Source organism: Urtica dioica, chromosome 1, assembly GCF_054948205.1.
Source record: "Urtica dioica subsp. dioica isolate 48M chromosome 1, U.dioica_male_clone48M_v1_H2, whole genome shotgun sequence".
Taxonomy (NCBI): Eukaryota; Viridiplantae; Streptophyta; class Magnoliopsida; order Rosales; family Urticaceae; genus Urtica; species Urtica dioica.
The window spans coordinates 53,264,258-53,279,175 of NC_142756.1; the positions used below are offsets into that span (position 1 = coordinate 53,264,258).

The 14,918-nt window shown below is 51.6% G+C and overlaps 1 protein-coding gene across 1 annotated transcript; it reads left to right on the forward strand.

The window, feature by feature from the left end:
• The first annotated feature begins 13,039 nt into the window (after positions 1-13,039).
• Positions 13,040-14,313, forward strand: LOC149408113 (uncharacterized). The gene is made up of 4 exons (XM_089628595.1): positions 13,040-13,106; positions 13,176-13,268; positions 13,334-13,435; positions 13,518-14,313. The coding sequence occupies exons 2-4, from the start codon at positions 13,209-13,211 to the stop codon at positions 14,082-14,084; spliced, it is 729 nt and encodes a 242-aa protein (XP_089484721.1). The 5' UTR covers positions 13,040-13,106; positions 13,176-13,208; the 3' UTR covers positions 14,085-14,313.
• Positions 14,314-14,918: the final 605 nt, after the last annotated feature.

A 14,918-nucleotide genomic window follows, 5' to 3' on the forward strand; every position in this document is an offset into this window, starting at 1 on the left:
TTACCCTTCATGAATGTCATCAGCTAGTCGGGATTTACTAAATTACCATTTTACCCTTCTAGCTGTTATTTCCTCAACTCCTTTGTCGCTGGTGAATAAGTTAGAAACAATGTATTGACGAGGAGCTAACAAGTCACATTGTTTCATCCAAAAGAGTCAGGACTCAATTTGGACACTGGCCAGTTCATTTATTCACACTCCAAGGAACAAAGCATGAGGTGACATACATTGCATTTCAGCAATCTTGTACATGAATTCCATATCTATGAGAACTTCACAAAGTTACTCATGACAGACTCACAACTTAGTACTTCACCAATAGGCCTTGTTCGGAATCACATAGTGAGTCCGAACTTTGACTTTCTCAAATGAGAATACTAAGGTGTGAAATGGCATGTCTCATTTCAGGATTAAGGTAAGCATGATGCAATTCATACATAGTGACTTCGAGACATAAGAGGTTAAATGGTTTGTTCTTATATTGTCTCTAGAAGTGCACTGGTCAATTCAGTACCTTCGGAAGATACCCAGAAGAACTATAGAGTCCCCAACTCTCAATGCCTCATAACCAGACATCATAGATTCTTCTAACAATCATACGAAGGCCAGGTGCTATGACTACCCGTAACGATCCCCTTTGTTGCAATAAAGAGTTATTGTAACGCACACTATTGTATACCTCCAACACGAGAGTTTCTTGGCCTTCGTCTCACAAACGCAAGAAACTCGGGGGGCTAACAGGGATCAATGCTCAATGCTCAATAAAAAACAAAAACAAAAGTATAACAAAGTCTCAAGGAGCCGATGGTTAGGCCGGAGGTCCCAAGGAAAGACTTATCACGTAACTCCTCGTGCAGGCTCTACATGAGTCCTCGAGTTGAGTCCGAGTCCACGAGTTGACCGATACTCCTCGTGCCGATTCTTCACGTAACTACTCGTGCAGACTCCACATGAGTCCTCGAGTTGAGTAACGGATTGTTGGGATTTTGAGCTCGTCACTTCACCTGGTCGAGCTCGTCAGTTCGCCAAGTCGAGCTCGTCAGTTCGCCAAGTCGAGCTCGCCAGTTTGCCATGTCGAGCTCGTCAGTTCGCCGAGCTCTCCAGTTCGCCAAGTCGAGCTCGTCAGTTCGCCGAGCTCTCCAGTTCGCCTGGTCGAGCTCGTCAGTTCGCCAAGTCGAGCTCGCCAGTTCGCCATGTCGAGCTCGTCAGTTCGCCGAGCTCTCCAGTTCGCCAAGTCGAGCTCGTCAGTTCGCCAAGTCGAGCTCGCCAGTTCGCGATGTCGAGCTCGTCAGTTAGTCGAACTCGCCAATTCGCTCCTCGAGTAGAGCTAGCTCCTCGGGTCGAGCTCGCTCCTCGAGTCCAGTTCGCTCCTCGAGTCGAGCTCCGAGTCCGCGAGTCGACTGATACTCCTCGCCGACTCTTCACGCAATTCCTTGAGTCGAGCCCGCTCCTCGAGTCCAGTTCACTCCTCGTGTCGAGCTCGCTCCTCGGGTCGAGCTCGCTCCTCGAGTCGAGCTCCGAGTCCGCGAGTCGACTGATACTCCTCGCCGACTCTTCACGCAATTCCTCGAGTCGAGCCCGCCCCTCGAGTCCAGTTCGCTCCTCGAGCCGAGCTCGCTCCTCGGGTCAAGCTCGCTCCTCGAGTCCAGTTCGCTCCTCGAGTCGAGCTCCGGGTCCGCGAGTCGATTGATACTCCTCGCCGACTCTTCACGCAATTCCTCGAGTCGAGCTCGCTCCCCGAGTCCAGTTCGCTCCTCGAGTCCAGTTCGTGTTGTTGCACGAAAATGAACAACTATTTAAAACATCGGGCGGTTCGATCCAAGGTCGGACCAAGTGATCGCACCCGGGCCAAGAGTGTGAACTCGATAGTCTCGAGCTAGGGTTTTCTCCGATCAACCCGCCTCTCGGGAGAGGTAGGGGGGTGAGGAGGAGGAGTGACCGTGCCTTGGTTGTCGGCTGCCTACGTACCCGTGCGCCTCCTCTTGGAAAGGGGCGCGTTCCTAGTCCCACATGGATGCCAAAGGACCCCCTTAGGGTCCTCAAACACCTATATAAACTCCCTCCCACTAAGGGGAAAGGCATCTCTTCATCTCCTATCGACACGCTCGATTTCTTCCTCTTCTCTGCTTCTCTTGATGCTGGCCTGAAGTAGTCTCTCTTCTCTCTCCCCCATTCTCGGAGGTTCCGAAGCACTCACGGGGACTTCCCGGACGTCGCTCCCTCTGACCGAACGTTCTCCGGTGCTCAAGTACGCCCCTAAGGTTCTCGACTAGAGTTCCCCTCGCGCGTCTAACACGCTAGACGCATACGCGATCTCCGAGGTTCTGAGACGCTACCGAGGACTCCTTGCGCCCCGTCTCCTTCGTCGAGTACGCTTCTCCACCAAGGCTCCGCGCCTCATACAGCGTCCTACATGCTTGAACTACGTTCTGACCTGATGCCACGCACGGGTACGTAGGCAGCCGACAACCAAGGCACGGTCACTCCTCCTCCTCACCCCCTACCTCTCCCGAGAGACGGGTTGATCGGAGAAAACCCTAGCTCGAGACTATTGAGTTCACACTCTTGGCCCGGGTGCGATCACTTGGTCCGGCCTTGGATCGAACCGCCCGAGGTTTTAAATAGTTGTTCATTTTCGTGCGACAACATTTTGGCGCTAGAAGGAGAGGACTTCCCGACTTGTTCAGCCCGAAATCCCTTCTGTTCATCTTCTTCTTTTCTTCTACAAACTCAACTTTCTCAAACTTGAGAAAAGATGAGTAGTCAACCACCCATACGTTCTGAGGGCGTTAACAACCCCGATAACGTCACGAGGACCAAAAAGTACTTCTTGCGCTCCCGAGCGCATGGTGACGAAGAGTCGCTCCACGAAGAGAGCTCGACCCGCTCACCATCTCCATCTCCTGATAGCAGGGACAACCGCATCATGGAGTTGGAGGAGAGTATCCGCCGACTAAAGGCGAGGAACGCAAGGTACCGCAGCCAACTGGCTGCAAAGCAACCTATGCGTGACACGATAATCCCAAACGGGGATCCTGAGAACCTCAACGAGGAAAGCCGCGACCGCGACCCTGATTATTTGGGTACTTGCGATTTAGAGGATATCGAGACTTCTCTCACGAAGGACGGGGAACACCCCACCGTGTTTGAAGCCGGTCCTTCGAATCCCCTACCCCGGACGGGCGACGCGCCGGCTGCTTCTCAAGAGTGAAATTCCCGACGTTCGGCCCTCGACCGACTAGGTCAAAGGGAGAATGTTACGGAAAGTTAGGGCACGCGGAGAGCGCGCCGTCGCAGACGAAGCCTGCGCCTCCGTACGACCAGCCCAGATCTTAGGGATCACCTCACCGCCAAAACGCATCGAGCGTGGTGATGACCTAAGAGAGCGACTAAGCTCTCGGCCAAACATCCCCGTAGCAGCCCCAACTAACGGGAACCGCCGCACGGATCAAGGATCAAATGAAAGGCGGCAGGTAACTCCTCCCGAACAGGGAGTTACTCCGACTACCGATCTCGATGTGATCACTATGATCCACAATCTTCGAAATGAAGTACGAGATCTCCGAGAACACGGAATAGGTGGAAGTGCCTATGGGGTCGTTGAGGAGAAGTCCTCGCCTTTCACGGCTCAGATATTGGCCGAGGTGTGTACGGGAAATTTCAAACTCCCGAACCTCGCTCCATATGATGGAAAAGCAGATCCTGCTTACCACATCCAGCACTATGAAGCCTGGATGACAATGCAGGGTGTCACTCCCGGCGCTATGTGCCAAGCTTTTAGTCTTACCCTCGCCGGACCCGGCTTCGAGTGGTTCAAGAACTTAAGGCAGGGAAGCATCCGCTCGTTCAAAGACCTGAAGGACATGTTCCTAGCACGGTTCGCTACGTCTATGATCCAAAAGAAGACCAAGATGTACCTGTGGTCAATCAGGCAAGAGGATGGCGAGTCTCTTAGACTATACCTCGCCCGATTCACTGAAGAATCGAATAAGGTCGACCGCTTTGACGACAAAGACGCAATCACTGCCATCATTGAAGGCTTGCGCACAAGTGACTTCTTTAAGTCCATCGTCCGCCGTGTCCCTTCTACCATGGCCGAGTTAATGACTCGAGCCAATACCTTCATGGGAGTCGAAGATTACCTTGATGGTCGCAAGGGCAATGATCAAAGCCCTCACCACCGAGACGAGCCTAGCAACGAGCAAGGAAACTCCCGTAAAAGGCGAAACAAAGGAGGTCAGACTTTTAATAGACGACCTCCGATGCCCCAGAAGCCGCGACTTGCGGAAGACTTTAAGGGCTACTCGTCGTTCACACCGTTGAACACAACGCCGGATCAAATCCTAGCTTTAGCGCGTGACAAGTTCACTCCCCCGGCTCCAATGAACAAAGATCCTGCGACTCGCGATAGATCTAAATATTGCGAGTTCCATCAAGAATACGGTCACTTGACCTCCGAATGCTAAAATCTCAAAAGGCAAATCGAGGCTCTGATCCAACGGGGTGAGCTAAAAGAGTTCGTGTTACGCATGATTAGCGCTGCGGGCCCCACCTCAAACAGACCACAGTCCGGCAAGGGAGGAGGAACAGCCGCTTCTGCTGATCGAACCACAGCTACTGCTGACGCCAATCCGCAACTCCACGTTGTAACCACCATACTGGGTGGCCCACAAGATGGAGATTCAGCCCGGCAACGCAGAAAATTCCTAAGGGTCGTGGCTCAAGAAGACGATGCTATGCACGTCAACCTTACGTATGAAGAACCTCCGTCCGTGCCTCACGAGACGATGCATTTCACCAACAAAGAGGCCAAGCGAGTTGTGCATCCGCACAATGACGCGATTGTGCTCAAAGCCCAAGTGGCTAATAACTTGGTGAAAAGAGTTCTCGTCGACAACGGCAGCGCTGTCGACATAATTTTCAAGTCCACCCTAGAGCGCATAAAGCTCGGGGGGCTACGCCCAACTCCGACCCAAACGCCTCTATTCGGGTTCACTGGGGAGAGAGTCATGACCGAAGACATCATCGATTTGCCGGTCACCTTCGGAACTCCCGGAGGCATTGAAGTCATTCACATGGTCCCATTCCTAGTGGTCGATCAAGAGTCGCCCTACAATGTAATCATTGGGCGACCCACGCTGAACCGACTAAGGGCTATTACTTCAACATACCACCTACTGGTGAAGTTCCCAACTGAGGATGGAATCGGCATCATGACTGGAGACCAATCCCAAGCCAGAGTATGTTACATCCAGGGAATCGATGGAAAGACCGCTAGAAAGACGGTTAACACGATCTCCCAACTCAGAGATAGCGTCGAGTCGACCAAGGTCCTCCGCGAAGTCCATGAAGACACCTGCATGACACCCAAGTGCAAGGCGCCGGCGTCCTCACCCGAAACGGGGAGGGACCCCACAAAGTCTACCAAGTTATGCATGGACGAGATACCAATCTATCGCCTGTGGAATGCGGAACACTTGAGAGAGTACTACCACTAGCCAGCGCTCCCCCCCCCTATTTTATTTCTTTGCTTTCTAAACATTCAATAAGGCCTACGAGCCAACGTTTTAGGATTTCAAATTTTTGCGATATTAATAAAGTTTGATGTTTTTCTTTCAAAATCCACTTTATCAAAGATTTTCAATCATCAAAGATTACACTTGTAAACCCAAAACTCGGGGGGCTAGTGCCATAGGCAATGGTAAGTACGCTCAAAATCCTCAAGGAAGTACGCTCCACAAAAAGAAAGCACGCTCCATCAAAACAAAACACCCGAACATAAAACGGGAACAAGAAAGACGCCTCCGCGGCGCGCCATAAGCCATCACAGAGATGCAGGCTAAGACGCCTCCGCGGCGCGCCGTAAGACATCTGAGAGATGCAGGCTAAGACGCCTCCGCAGCGCGCCGTAAGACATCCCAGAGATGCAGGCTAAGACGCCTCTGCCGCGCGCCATAAGCCATCCCAGAGATGCAGGCTAAAGACGCCTCCGCGGCGCGCCATAAGCCATCCCAGAGATGCAGGCTAAGACGCCTCCGCGGCGCGCCGTAAGACATCCCGGAGATGCAGGCTAAGACGCCTCCGCGGCGCGCCATAAGCCATCCCAGAGATGCCGGCTAAGACGCCTCCGCGGCACGCCACAAGCCATCCCAGAGATGCAGGCTAAGACGCCTCTGCGGCGCGCCACAAGCCATCCCAGAGATGCCGGCTAAGACGCCTCCGCGGCGCGCCATAAGCCATCCCAGAGATGCAGGCTAAGACGCCTCCGTGGCGCGCCACAAGCCATCCCAGAGATGCAGGCTAAGACGCCTACATGGCGCACTTAAGACGCCTACATGGCGCACGTAAGACGCCTACATGGCGCAACCAAGCCGTCACTCGTGACGCATCTAAGACGCCTACATGGCGCAACCAAGCCGTCACTCGTGACGCACCTAAGACGCCTACATGGCGCACGTAAGACGCCTACATGGCGCAACCAAGTCGTCCCTCGCGACGCACCTAAGATGCCTACATGGCGCACCTAAGATGCCTACATGGCGCACTTAAGACGCCCACATGGCGCAACCAAGTCGTCCCTCGCGACGCACCTAAGACGCCTACGTGGCGCACTTAAGATGCCCACATGGCGCAACCAAGTCGTCCCTCGCGACGCACCTAACTAGTTCAAGCTATCTCCGCCACCGCCGACTGAGCACGATCACACCCTCCTTGGGAGACTCTCCATTCTGTGCGAGCTAATCAAAGCTTCTCGTAAAAACTCGCAAACTCCGCCTCTGAGCGAGAACCTCGCTCGGCCTGAGCTAGCTGAGACTTCACTCGAGCAAGCTCCTCCTGGAAGAGTCCCAGGCGATAAATGAGGTCGTGTAGAACCTCCTCGAGTCGAATCTCGCTCCTTGAAACGAGTCAGTCTCCTCTAGTCGAGACGCGCTCCTCGAGTCGAGTCATTCTCCTCAAGTCAAGCTTCGCTCCTCGAGTCGAGGCACGCTCTCCTTAAGTCAAGCCTTGCTGCTTGAGTCAAGTCATTATCCTCGAGCTGAGCCTTGCTCCTCGAGTTGAGTCACTCTCACCGAGTCAGTCTCCTCAAGTCGAGCATCGCCCCTTAAGTCGAGTCGCCCTCCTTGGGTCGAGCCTTGCCCCTCGAGTCGAGTCATTCTCCTCAAGTCAAGCATCGTTCCTCAAAGTCGAGTCGCTCTCCTTGAGTCAAATCATTCTCCCCGAGTCGAGCATCGCTCCTTAAGTCGAGTCGCTCTCCTTGAGTTGAGCCTTGCTCCTCAAGTCGAGTCACGGCCTCCTCGAGTCGAGCCTTGCGTCTCGAGTCGAGTCACCTTCCTCAAATCAAGCCATGCTCCTCGAGTCGAGTCACTCTCCTCGAGTCATCCCCCTCGAGTCGAGCATCACTCATCAAGTCATTCTCCCCGAGTTGAGTCTTGCTCCTCGAATCGAGTCATACTCCTCGAGTCGAGCATCGCTCCTCGAGTAGAGTCATATTCCTTAAAGTCCAGCCAATCTCCTTGAGTCGAGCCTAGCCCCTCGAGTTGAGACTTGAGTCGGCTCCGCGAGTCGAGCCTAGCCCCTCGAGTTGAGACTTGAGTCGGCTCCCCGAGTTGAGCTTCGCTCCTCGAGTTGAGACTTGATTCAGTCTCCTCGAGTCGAGCTTCGCTCGTCGAGTCGAGCCTTGAGTCAGTCTCCTCGAGTCGAGCTTCGCTCCTCGAATCAAGCCTTGAGTCAGTCTCCTCGAGTCGAGTCCCGCTCCTTGAGCAAGCACCTGTAACAACCTGAAGAACAGGTTAGCCAAAGCAGAGACACGCACTCACGTCTGGGGAATAAGGGCCGATCTCCCGAACGCAGACGGAGAAGTGTCACCAGGGCTGGGATGGCGGATGCCCCGTGAGACCGACTTATGCTTGGTGCGCGGTCAAACTTAGAGTGTTGACCCCCGAGCAGTCGAAGCCCTCCGGTGCGGCAGAGCCTTCCGCCAGGTACCACTCCGTCTTCTCGGAGCATCGGCCCACGGCATCTGCCTCCGTCTCCGGGACCTCGGAACGAGCACGCCTTTGCGAAATGCAAAAGTGCAGTCGCCTTCCAAGCTGGCCGAGATGGGCGCCATGATCTTCCCCTAATTAGTCACGATTACACGATCGTCGCCCTGCTATTCACCATCGAGTCCCACAGATTTCGCTTGAAAATATCCTTAAAGAAAACGTGACTTCACCAAAAGACCAACTGACCACGACACGCTGGTACGCCTCTGCACAAATGCACGCCCTACTTGCGCGTGCATATCCCCTTTGCTCCGGGGCTAGAGCGACGGACGCAAGCGCGTTCACCTCGCCCACGTTGAGCTACGCCTACTATCCGCTTGGATCCTCCTCCACGTGTCGATCACACACTCGTGTCGAGAAAGACGGAAAAGCGAGAAAACACTTACAACTGTGAGAGTATTCTTTATAATCACAAAGGCTTCGCAACAGTGAAGCTTTGGGAAGTCTATTTTCCTCAAACATCCAACTAGAAGGACAAAAAGTTCATCGCTGGGAACCTCCCGAGCGACGAACTTGGGGGGCTAATGTTTTCGGTCGTTTTCGGAAAACCCGAGACACCGAGAAGGCACGTCGCTCAAAGGGCCGATGGCCAGGCCGGAGGTCCTGAAGAGCAGCAAGCCTCCAAACCCTCGTCCAAACTCTTGACTCCTTGAGTCGAGCTTAGCCCCTCGAGTTGAGACTTGAGTCGGTTCCCCGGATCGAGCCTCGCTCTTCGAGTTGAGCCTTGAGTCGGTCTCCTAGGGTCGAGCTTCGCTCCTTGAGTTGAGCCTCGAGTCGGTCTCCTCGAGTCGAGCTTCGCTACTTGAGTTGAGCCTCGAGTCGGTCTCCTCGAGTCGAGCTTCGGTCCTTGAGTTGAGCCTCGAGTCGGTCTCCTCGAGTCGAGCATCGCTCCTCGAGTCGAGCATCAACTCGAGTCCTATCCGTCAAACAAACATTGGTGTCATAACCCAAAATACCATGCCCACAATAGCTCAACGGGCCCGGAAGCGAGACGATCGCGAAAAGCCCGCAGAAAAGAAACCCAGCACGCGCCGTCCCCGGCCAAGGCCGCGCCGCGCGTTGAGCGACGCAGATCGAGCGCCGCAGGTTCTGCGCCGCGCGATGAGCGCCGCGGGTTCTGCGCCTCCTCTTGGAAAGGGGCGCGTTCCTAGTCCCACATGGACACCAAAGGACCCCCTTAGGGTCCTCAAACACCTATTTAAACCCCCTCCCACTGAGGGGCACTACTACAAATTAACATATTGGGTGCGGAAGGGTATTAGGTGCGACATGTCGCACCTAAATGTCGCACCTAAGAACATATTAGGTGCGACATGTCGCACCTAATAGTCTTCCATGCGCCTAAAAATTTCGCTGATGTTTATGGCTAGCCGGTGCGACTTTGTCGCACCTGATATGAAATTGTCGCACCGGATACTATTAGGTGCGACATATGTCGCACCTAATATCATTGGGTGCGACAGGTGTCGCACCTAATGGGTAAAAAAATTTAAAACGGTCAGAAGTTCCCCCCGAATGTTTTGGGTTCTGGAATTTCACATTGGGTGCGACGGTGTCGCACCTAATAGTCATATTAGGTGCGACTTTTATGACTATTAGGTGCGACAATGTCGCACCTAATAGTTTTAGGGTATTTATATACCCGAGCGTCTTCTTCTTCGCCCAACCTCACTCTCTCACTCTCTAACTCTCTCTTCTCTCTCTCTCTCTCCGACGCTCGTCCCCGGCGCCACCAGCCCCGCCTCCAGCCCGACCGACGCTCGTCCCCGGCGCCACCAGCCCCGCCTCCAGCGCCCGACGCTCGTCCCCGGCGCCACCAGCCCCGCCTCCAGCCCGACGCTCGTCTCCGGCGGACCAGCCCCGCCTCCATTCCCGGCGCCGTCCTCCAGGTAAGCCTCACACTCTCTCTCTCTCTCTCTCTCTCTCTCTCTCTAACTCTCTCTTCTCTCTCTCTCTCTCCGACGCTCGTCCCCGGCGCCACCAGCCCCGCCTCCAGCCCGACCGACGCTCGTCCCCGGCGCCACCAGCCCCGCCTCCAGCCCGACCGACGCTCGTCCCCGGCGCCACCAGCCCCGCCTCCAGCGCCCGACGCTCGTCCCCGGCGCCACCAGCCCCGCCTCCAGCCCGACGCTCGTCTCCGGCGGACCAGCCCCGCCTCTATTCCCGGCGCCGTCCTCCAGGTAAGCCTCACACTCTCTCTCTCTCTCTCTGTCTCTCTCTCTCTCTGTCTCACTCTCTCTCTCTCTCTCTGTCTCACTCTCTCTTCGGTGCAGGGAGTACAAGTGGGATTCTGTTTGGCAGTGCAACCAGGTGAAGAAGAGATCGGAATTATCGGACGTACGTAAAACACGTTAGATATTTCAATGCCTTGTCAATCGGTCACACAACTAATCTTTTTTTTTTCCTTTTCTTCTTTTCTTTTTTTGCAGAGAACTTCTTGAAGGGCTATAGACCAGCTCCCGGCCCACCCTCGGCCCAGCCATCGCCGCAGCTTGGTCACTCGTAGCCCCGTCGTCTCAGTGCCTCGTCGTCGCCTCGGAAAAACGTTAGGTATTTGTAATTATTAATATTTATAGATTATTTAATATTTTTAGATTATTTCGTATAGATTAATTAGTAATATATATGAAAATAGTAACATGTTAGATTAAATGATAATAGAACTTTGATGAAAATAGTAGCATATAGTAATAGTCAAGTCTTGAAAATCAAGTCTTCTCTGCACTTGAGACAACAAAGGAATGGGTGGTACAAACCGCCAGCAGCGTACACGTTAACGCTTGAGCAGAGACACCGGTTTACCGAGTTCCTTCAATCTGTTAAATTCCCAGACGGGCTCGCTGGAAATTTGAAGAAAAATGTAACTGCTGACGGGAAACTCACAGGTTTGAAGTCGCACGATTGTCACGTGATCATGCAGAGGCTGTTGGCTGATGGTATTCGCCCTTTTGTGCCAAAACCGATACAAGAGACGATCTCAGAGCTCTGCAACTTTTTCAAGTTGATCAGTTCTAGAACCCTGAGAGTGGACGATCTCGAAAAAGCGCAAGATTCAATCATTGAGATATTGTGTAAGCTTGAGATGATATTTCCGCCAGCTTTTTTCACGATCATGGTTCACGTGACAATTCATCTACCAGATGAAGCGTTGTGTGGCGGTCCGGTGCATATGCGATGGATGTACCCAATTGAGAGATACCTTGGAACGTTAAAACAATTTGTCAGAAATAGAGCTAGACCCGAAGGCTCCATTGCGGAAGCGTACGTTGTAGAAGAGGCATTGACATTTGTTGCAAGGTATCTCGAAGATAAGAAAACTGTCGATGAAGTTCAAGTGCGGGAACTTAGTGTTTTTCGATCTGAAAACTGTGTGCCTTACGGGATGATGAAGCCGATAGTTTTAGACGACGACCAAAAAGAGAAGGCGGAGTGGTACATTATTACCAATTGTCCAGAAATCGATCCGTATTTGATGTAAGGGATTCTTTCATTTAAATATGTACATAATCTAGCTCATTGATTTACATCTAATTACGTAATGTTAACAGTGAGCATTTGGAACTTATACAAAATAACTCTGAAGCGGGAACTGCAGATTCTGATCTCGAAGCAATGCACAGAAAAGAATTCAAAATTTGGTTTGCGAAAAAGGTAAACCGAAAGGATTCATTTGCGAAAAATTGCTACTAAAATTGCTAATGACATCATCTTAATTTGTATATTCCAGATTTATGACATGAAAGTTAGTGGTTTCGACGTGTCTGAAGAACTTTACGCGTTGTCTACGGGATCTATGCAAATTGCTCATCAGTATCCGAGTTGCTTTGTGAATGGCGTGAAGTTCATCACTCGTCGTCGTGATAACCAACGAATCACCCAGAATAGCGGTGTTTGTGTGCCCCTGAACGACTTCAACTTTTACGGTCGAATGGAAGACGTAATCGTGCTGAACTATACACATAACTGTCGTGTCGTACTGTTCAAATGCATATGGTATGGTGACAAGTACAATGCAGGACGTATAGTGCACGTTGATAAGACCACCGGAGCAACGAGTTCGTATACCGCCAAAGAGTGGTTTACAGAAGAGCCGTTTATACTCGCGACTCAAGCGAAACAAGTGTTTTACATCCAAGATCTCGTTAAGGGTCGCGAATGGGAAATCGTTCAGGAATGCAATCAACGTGGGATATGGGACATTCCTGAAGTTGATCCGACCACTTCAGCATCGATTCCATTGACAATAGAATTGTCAAATATCGACCGTCTTAATCATCGACACGAAACTGCTACGGCCGAGCTTGTTAATGTCGTTGAAGATGATGAAGAAGTGGATGAAGAAGATGAGACGCTTGCCGTTTTTGAGGGAGACGATGTTGATGTCGATACTAACATTACATCGAGTGACAACGATGAATGACTAACACCATGTAATAACCGTAGTCGTCGAATAGTAATTACATAGTAATTAAAAATACTAACTACAATTCATTTTGCAGGATGTCTACTTCAGGTCAGGACCCATCAGGAGGAGAGCATGACCCCCCGCAGATGCCGAGGAAGAAGCGGGGACCAACGACTGGCGTCGTTTCTGCGAGAGCTCGTGTTGGGACCCCTGGAGCGAACACAGTTCGCTACGATCAGAATGCGCAGGCGTTCTACCAAGACGTCAGGGAGCAAAATCCGTTGATCGGGACGTTCCAAAACCGATTAGGAAACCTGATCAAGAGTACCATTCCAGTCGACCTCCCAGACTGGAATCATGTGCCTGCGCAGAGTGTGGCGGCTCTTATGAACTCGATTCATAACGAGTATAACTTCGTTTATGCACATCCCGAGAGTGGCGAGCTTGTGCCTGCAGATCCTATTCGCAACGAGATTGATATGGCTATCATTCGCGATGCGAAGAGGATGCGTCGTGGCCAGAAGTCGAGGTTGTCGCAGCTCTTCTTCAAGACATTTTGCGGGAGTAAGGACCTCGCTAAAAGTGAAACTCCCGATGGCTACAACCAGGAAGCCTGGTTGAAAGCAATAGAGGTGTTCGACTCGCCAGAGCATAAGGTATGAGTTGAACTTCCGATGATTATTCGAATTTCTTAAAATTAAACTTCACGTATTTATGTCTTGCAGGCGAAATCTCTCCGCAACCGGGAAAATTCGAAGATGAAGAAGACGAAGGCGAGGCAAGGCTCGCTTAGTTTTTTTGGTCATCGCTCGAGGAACGTAAGTCTCTTAAAATTAATATGTAATATATATGTGATTCATATTTTAATGTTGAAAAATTACAGCGAAGAGAAGATGGGAGTATAGGCTCGGCTTTAGCGATATGGTTAGAAAAACACCAGGACGCTAAGGGATCGTGGACGACGGACTTCGCGAAGACGCAATACGTAAGTTAATTTATTTTATTTACTATATTTAATTACTTTATTTCTTCTTATCTTATAAGTTTTTTGTGGTTTTATTTTGAAGGATCAAGTCACCGCCCAGACGATAGATATTTTGCGGCAAGCGGAGGAGCAAAACATCGTGATCTCCCAAGAAGATGCGGAGATGTACGCGATGCGCGATGTTTTGGGAGTGCGCAGAGACTGGGAAGTCGGTTTAGGGCCTTCGATCCCAAGGTCATCGTTGGGTGTTGCCCAAACGCTAGATGGAGGCTCGTCAAGTTCGTCATCTCAGACCGATCCATTGGTTGCCGAGATGCGAGCTCAGATGGATGCCCAACAAGCCGAGCTGCAACTGATGCGGCAACAGATCGCCTTCCTCAGCCAGCAGCACAACCAGCCTCCCACGACTCCTCAACCTCCGCCTGCATCGCAACCAGGTGGGACGGATCAGCAGACGCCAGGTTCCACGCCAGGTTCCACGCCAGGTTCTATGGATTACTTGCGAGATCGTCCTTACGGAAGCGGCGGAACGAGCGGCAGCGCGTCAGGCAGCGGTGGACGAGGACGAGGAAGCGGTTCTCGAAGTTCTGGCAACTTATTCGGCAGAGGAAATTCTACTATCGATAAGTTTTATAAGAAAAAAAAATAGGAATTAATTTTTTTTCGTTTTTTGTAAAGAATTTGTATTTTTAATTAAGAATTCTATTTTTAGAATATTATTTCTAATTCATTTAGAATTTTGTTTAATTAATATTATTTTGTTAATTTACTTTTTTTAATTTTGTATTTTTTTTTAATTAAACAAACGTATTGGGTGCGACATTGTCGCACCGAATACCATGGCGCGAAAACTTTCAGGTGCGACATGTCGCACCCGATATGCCATTACCCGCCAATTCTACAAAATTTGGCAGGAAAATAACTTGGGCATTAGGTGCGATTAGTCGCAGCTGAAAATGTCGCACCTAATGGGGTACCTATTAGGTGCGACATGTCGCACCCAATACCTTCTGCGACGGGTTATCAGGTGCGACAGTGTCGCACCTATTGTCGCACCTAATAAACCATTAGGTGCGACATTTGAGGCATTGGGTGCGACATCCGTCGCACCGGATAACGTCTTTTGTCCTAGTGGGGAAAGGCATCTCTTCATCTCCTATCGACACGCTCGATTTCTTACTCTTCTCTGCTTCTCTTGATGCCATTTTTGGCCTGAAGCAGTCTCTCTTCTCTCTCCCCCGTTCTCAGAGGTTCCGAAGCACTCACGGGGACTTCTCGGACGTCGCTCCCTCTGACCGAACGTTCTCCGGTGCTCAAGTACGCCCCTAAGGTTCTCGACTAGAGTTCCCCTCGCGCGTCTAACACGCTAGACGCATACGCGATCTCCGAGGTTCAGAGACGCTACCGAGGACTCCTCACGCCCCGTCTCCTTCGTCGAGTACGCTTCTCCACCAAGGCTCCGTGCCTCATACAGCGTCCTACA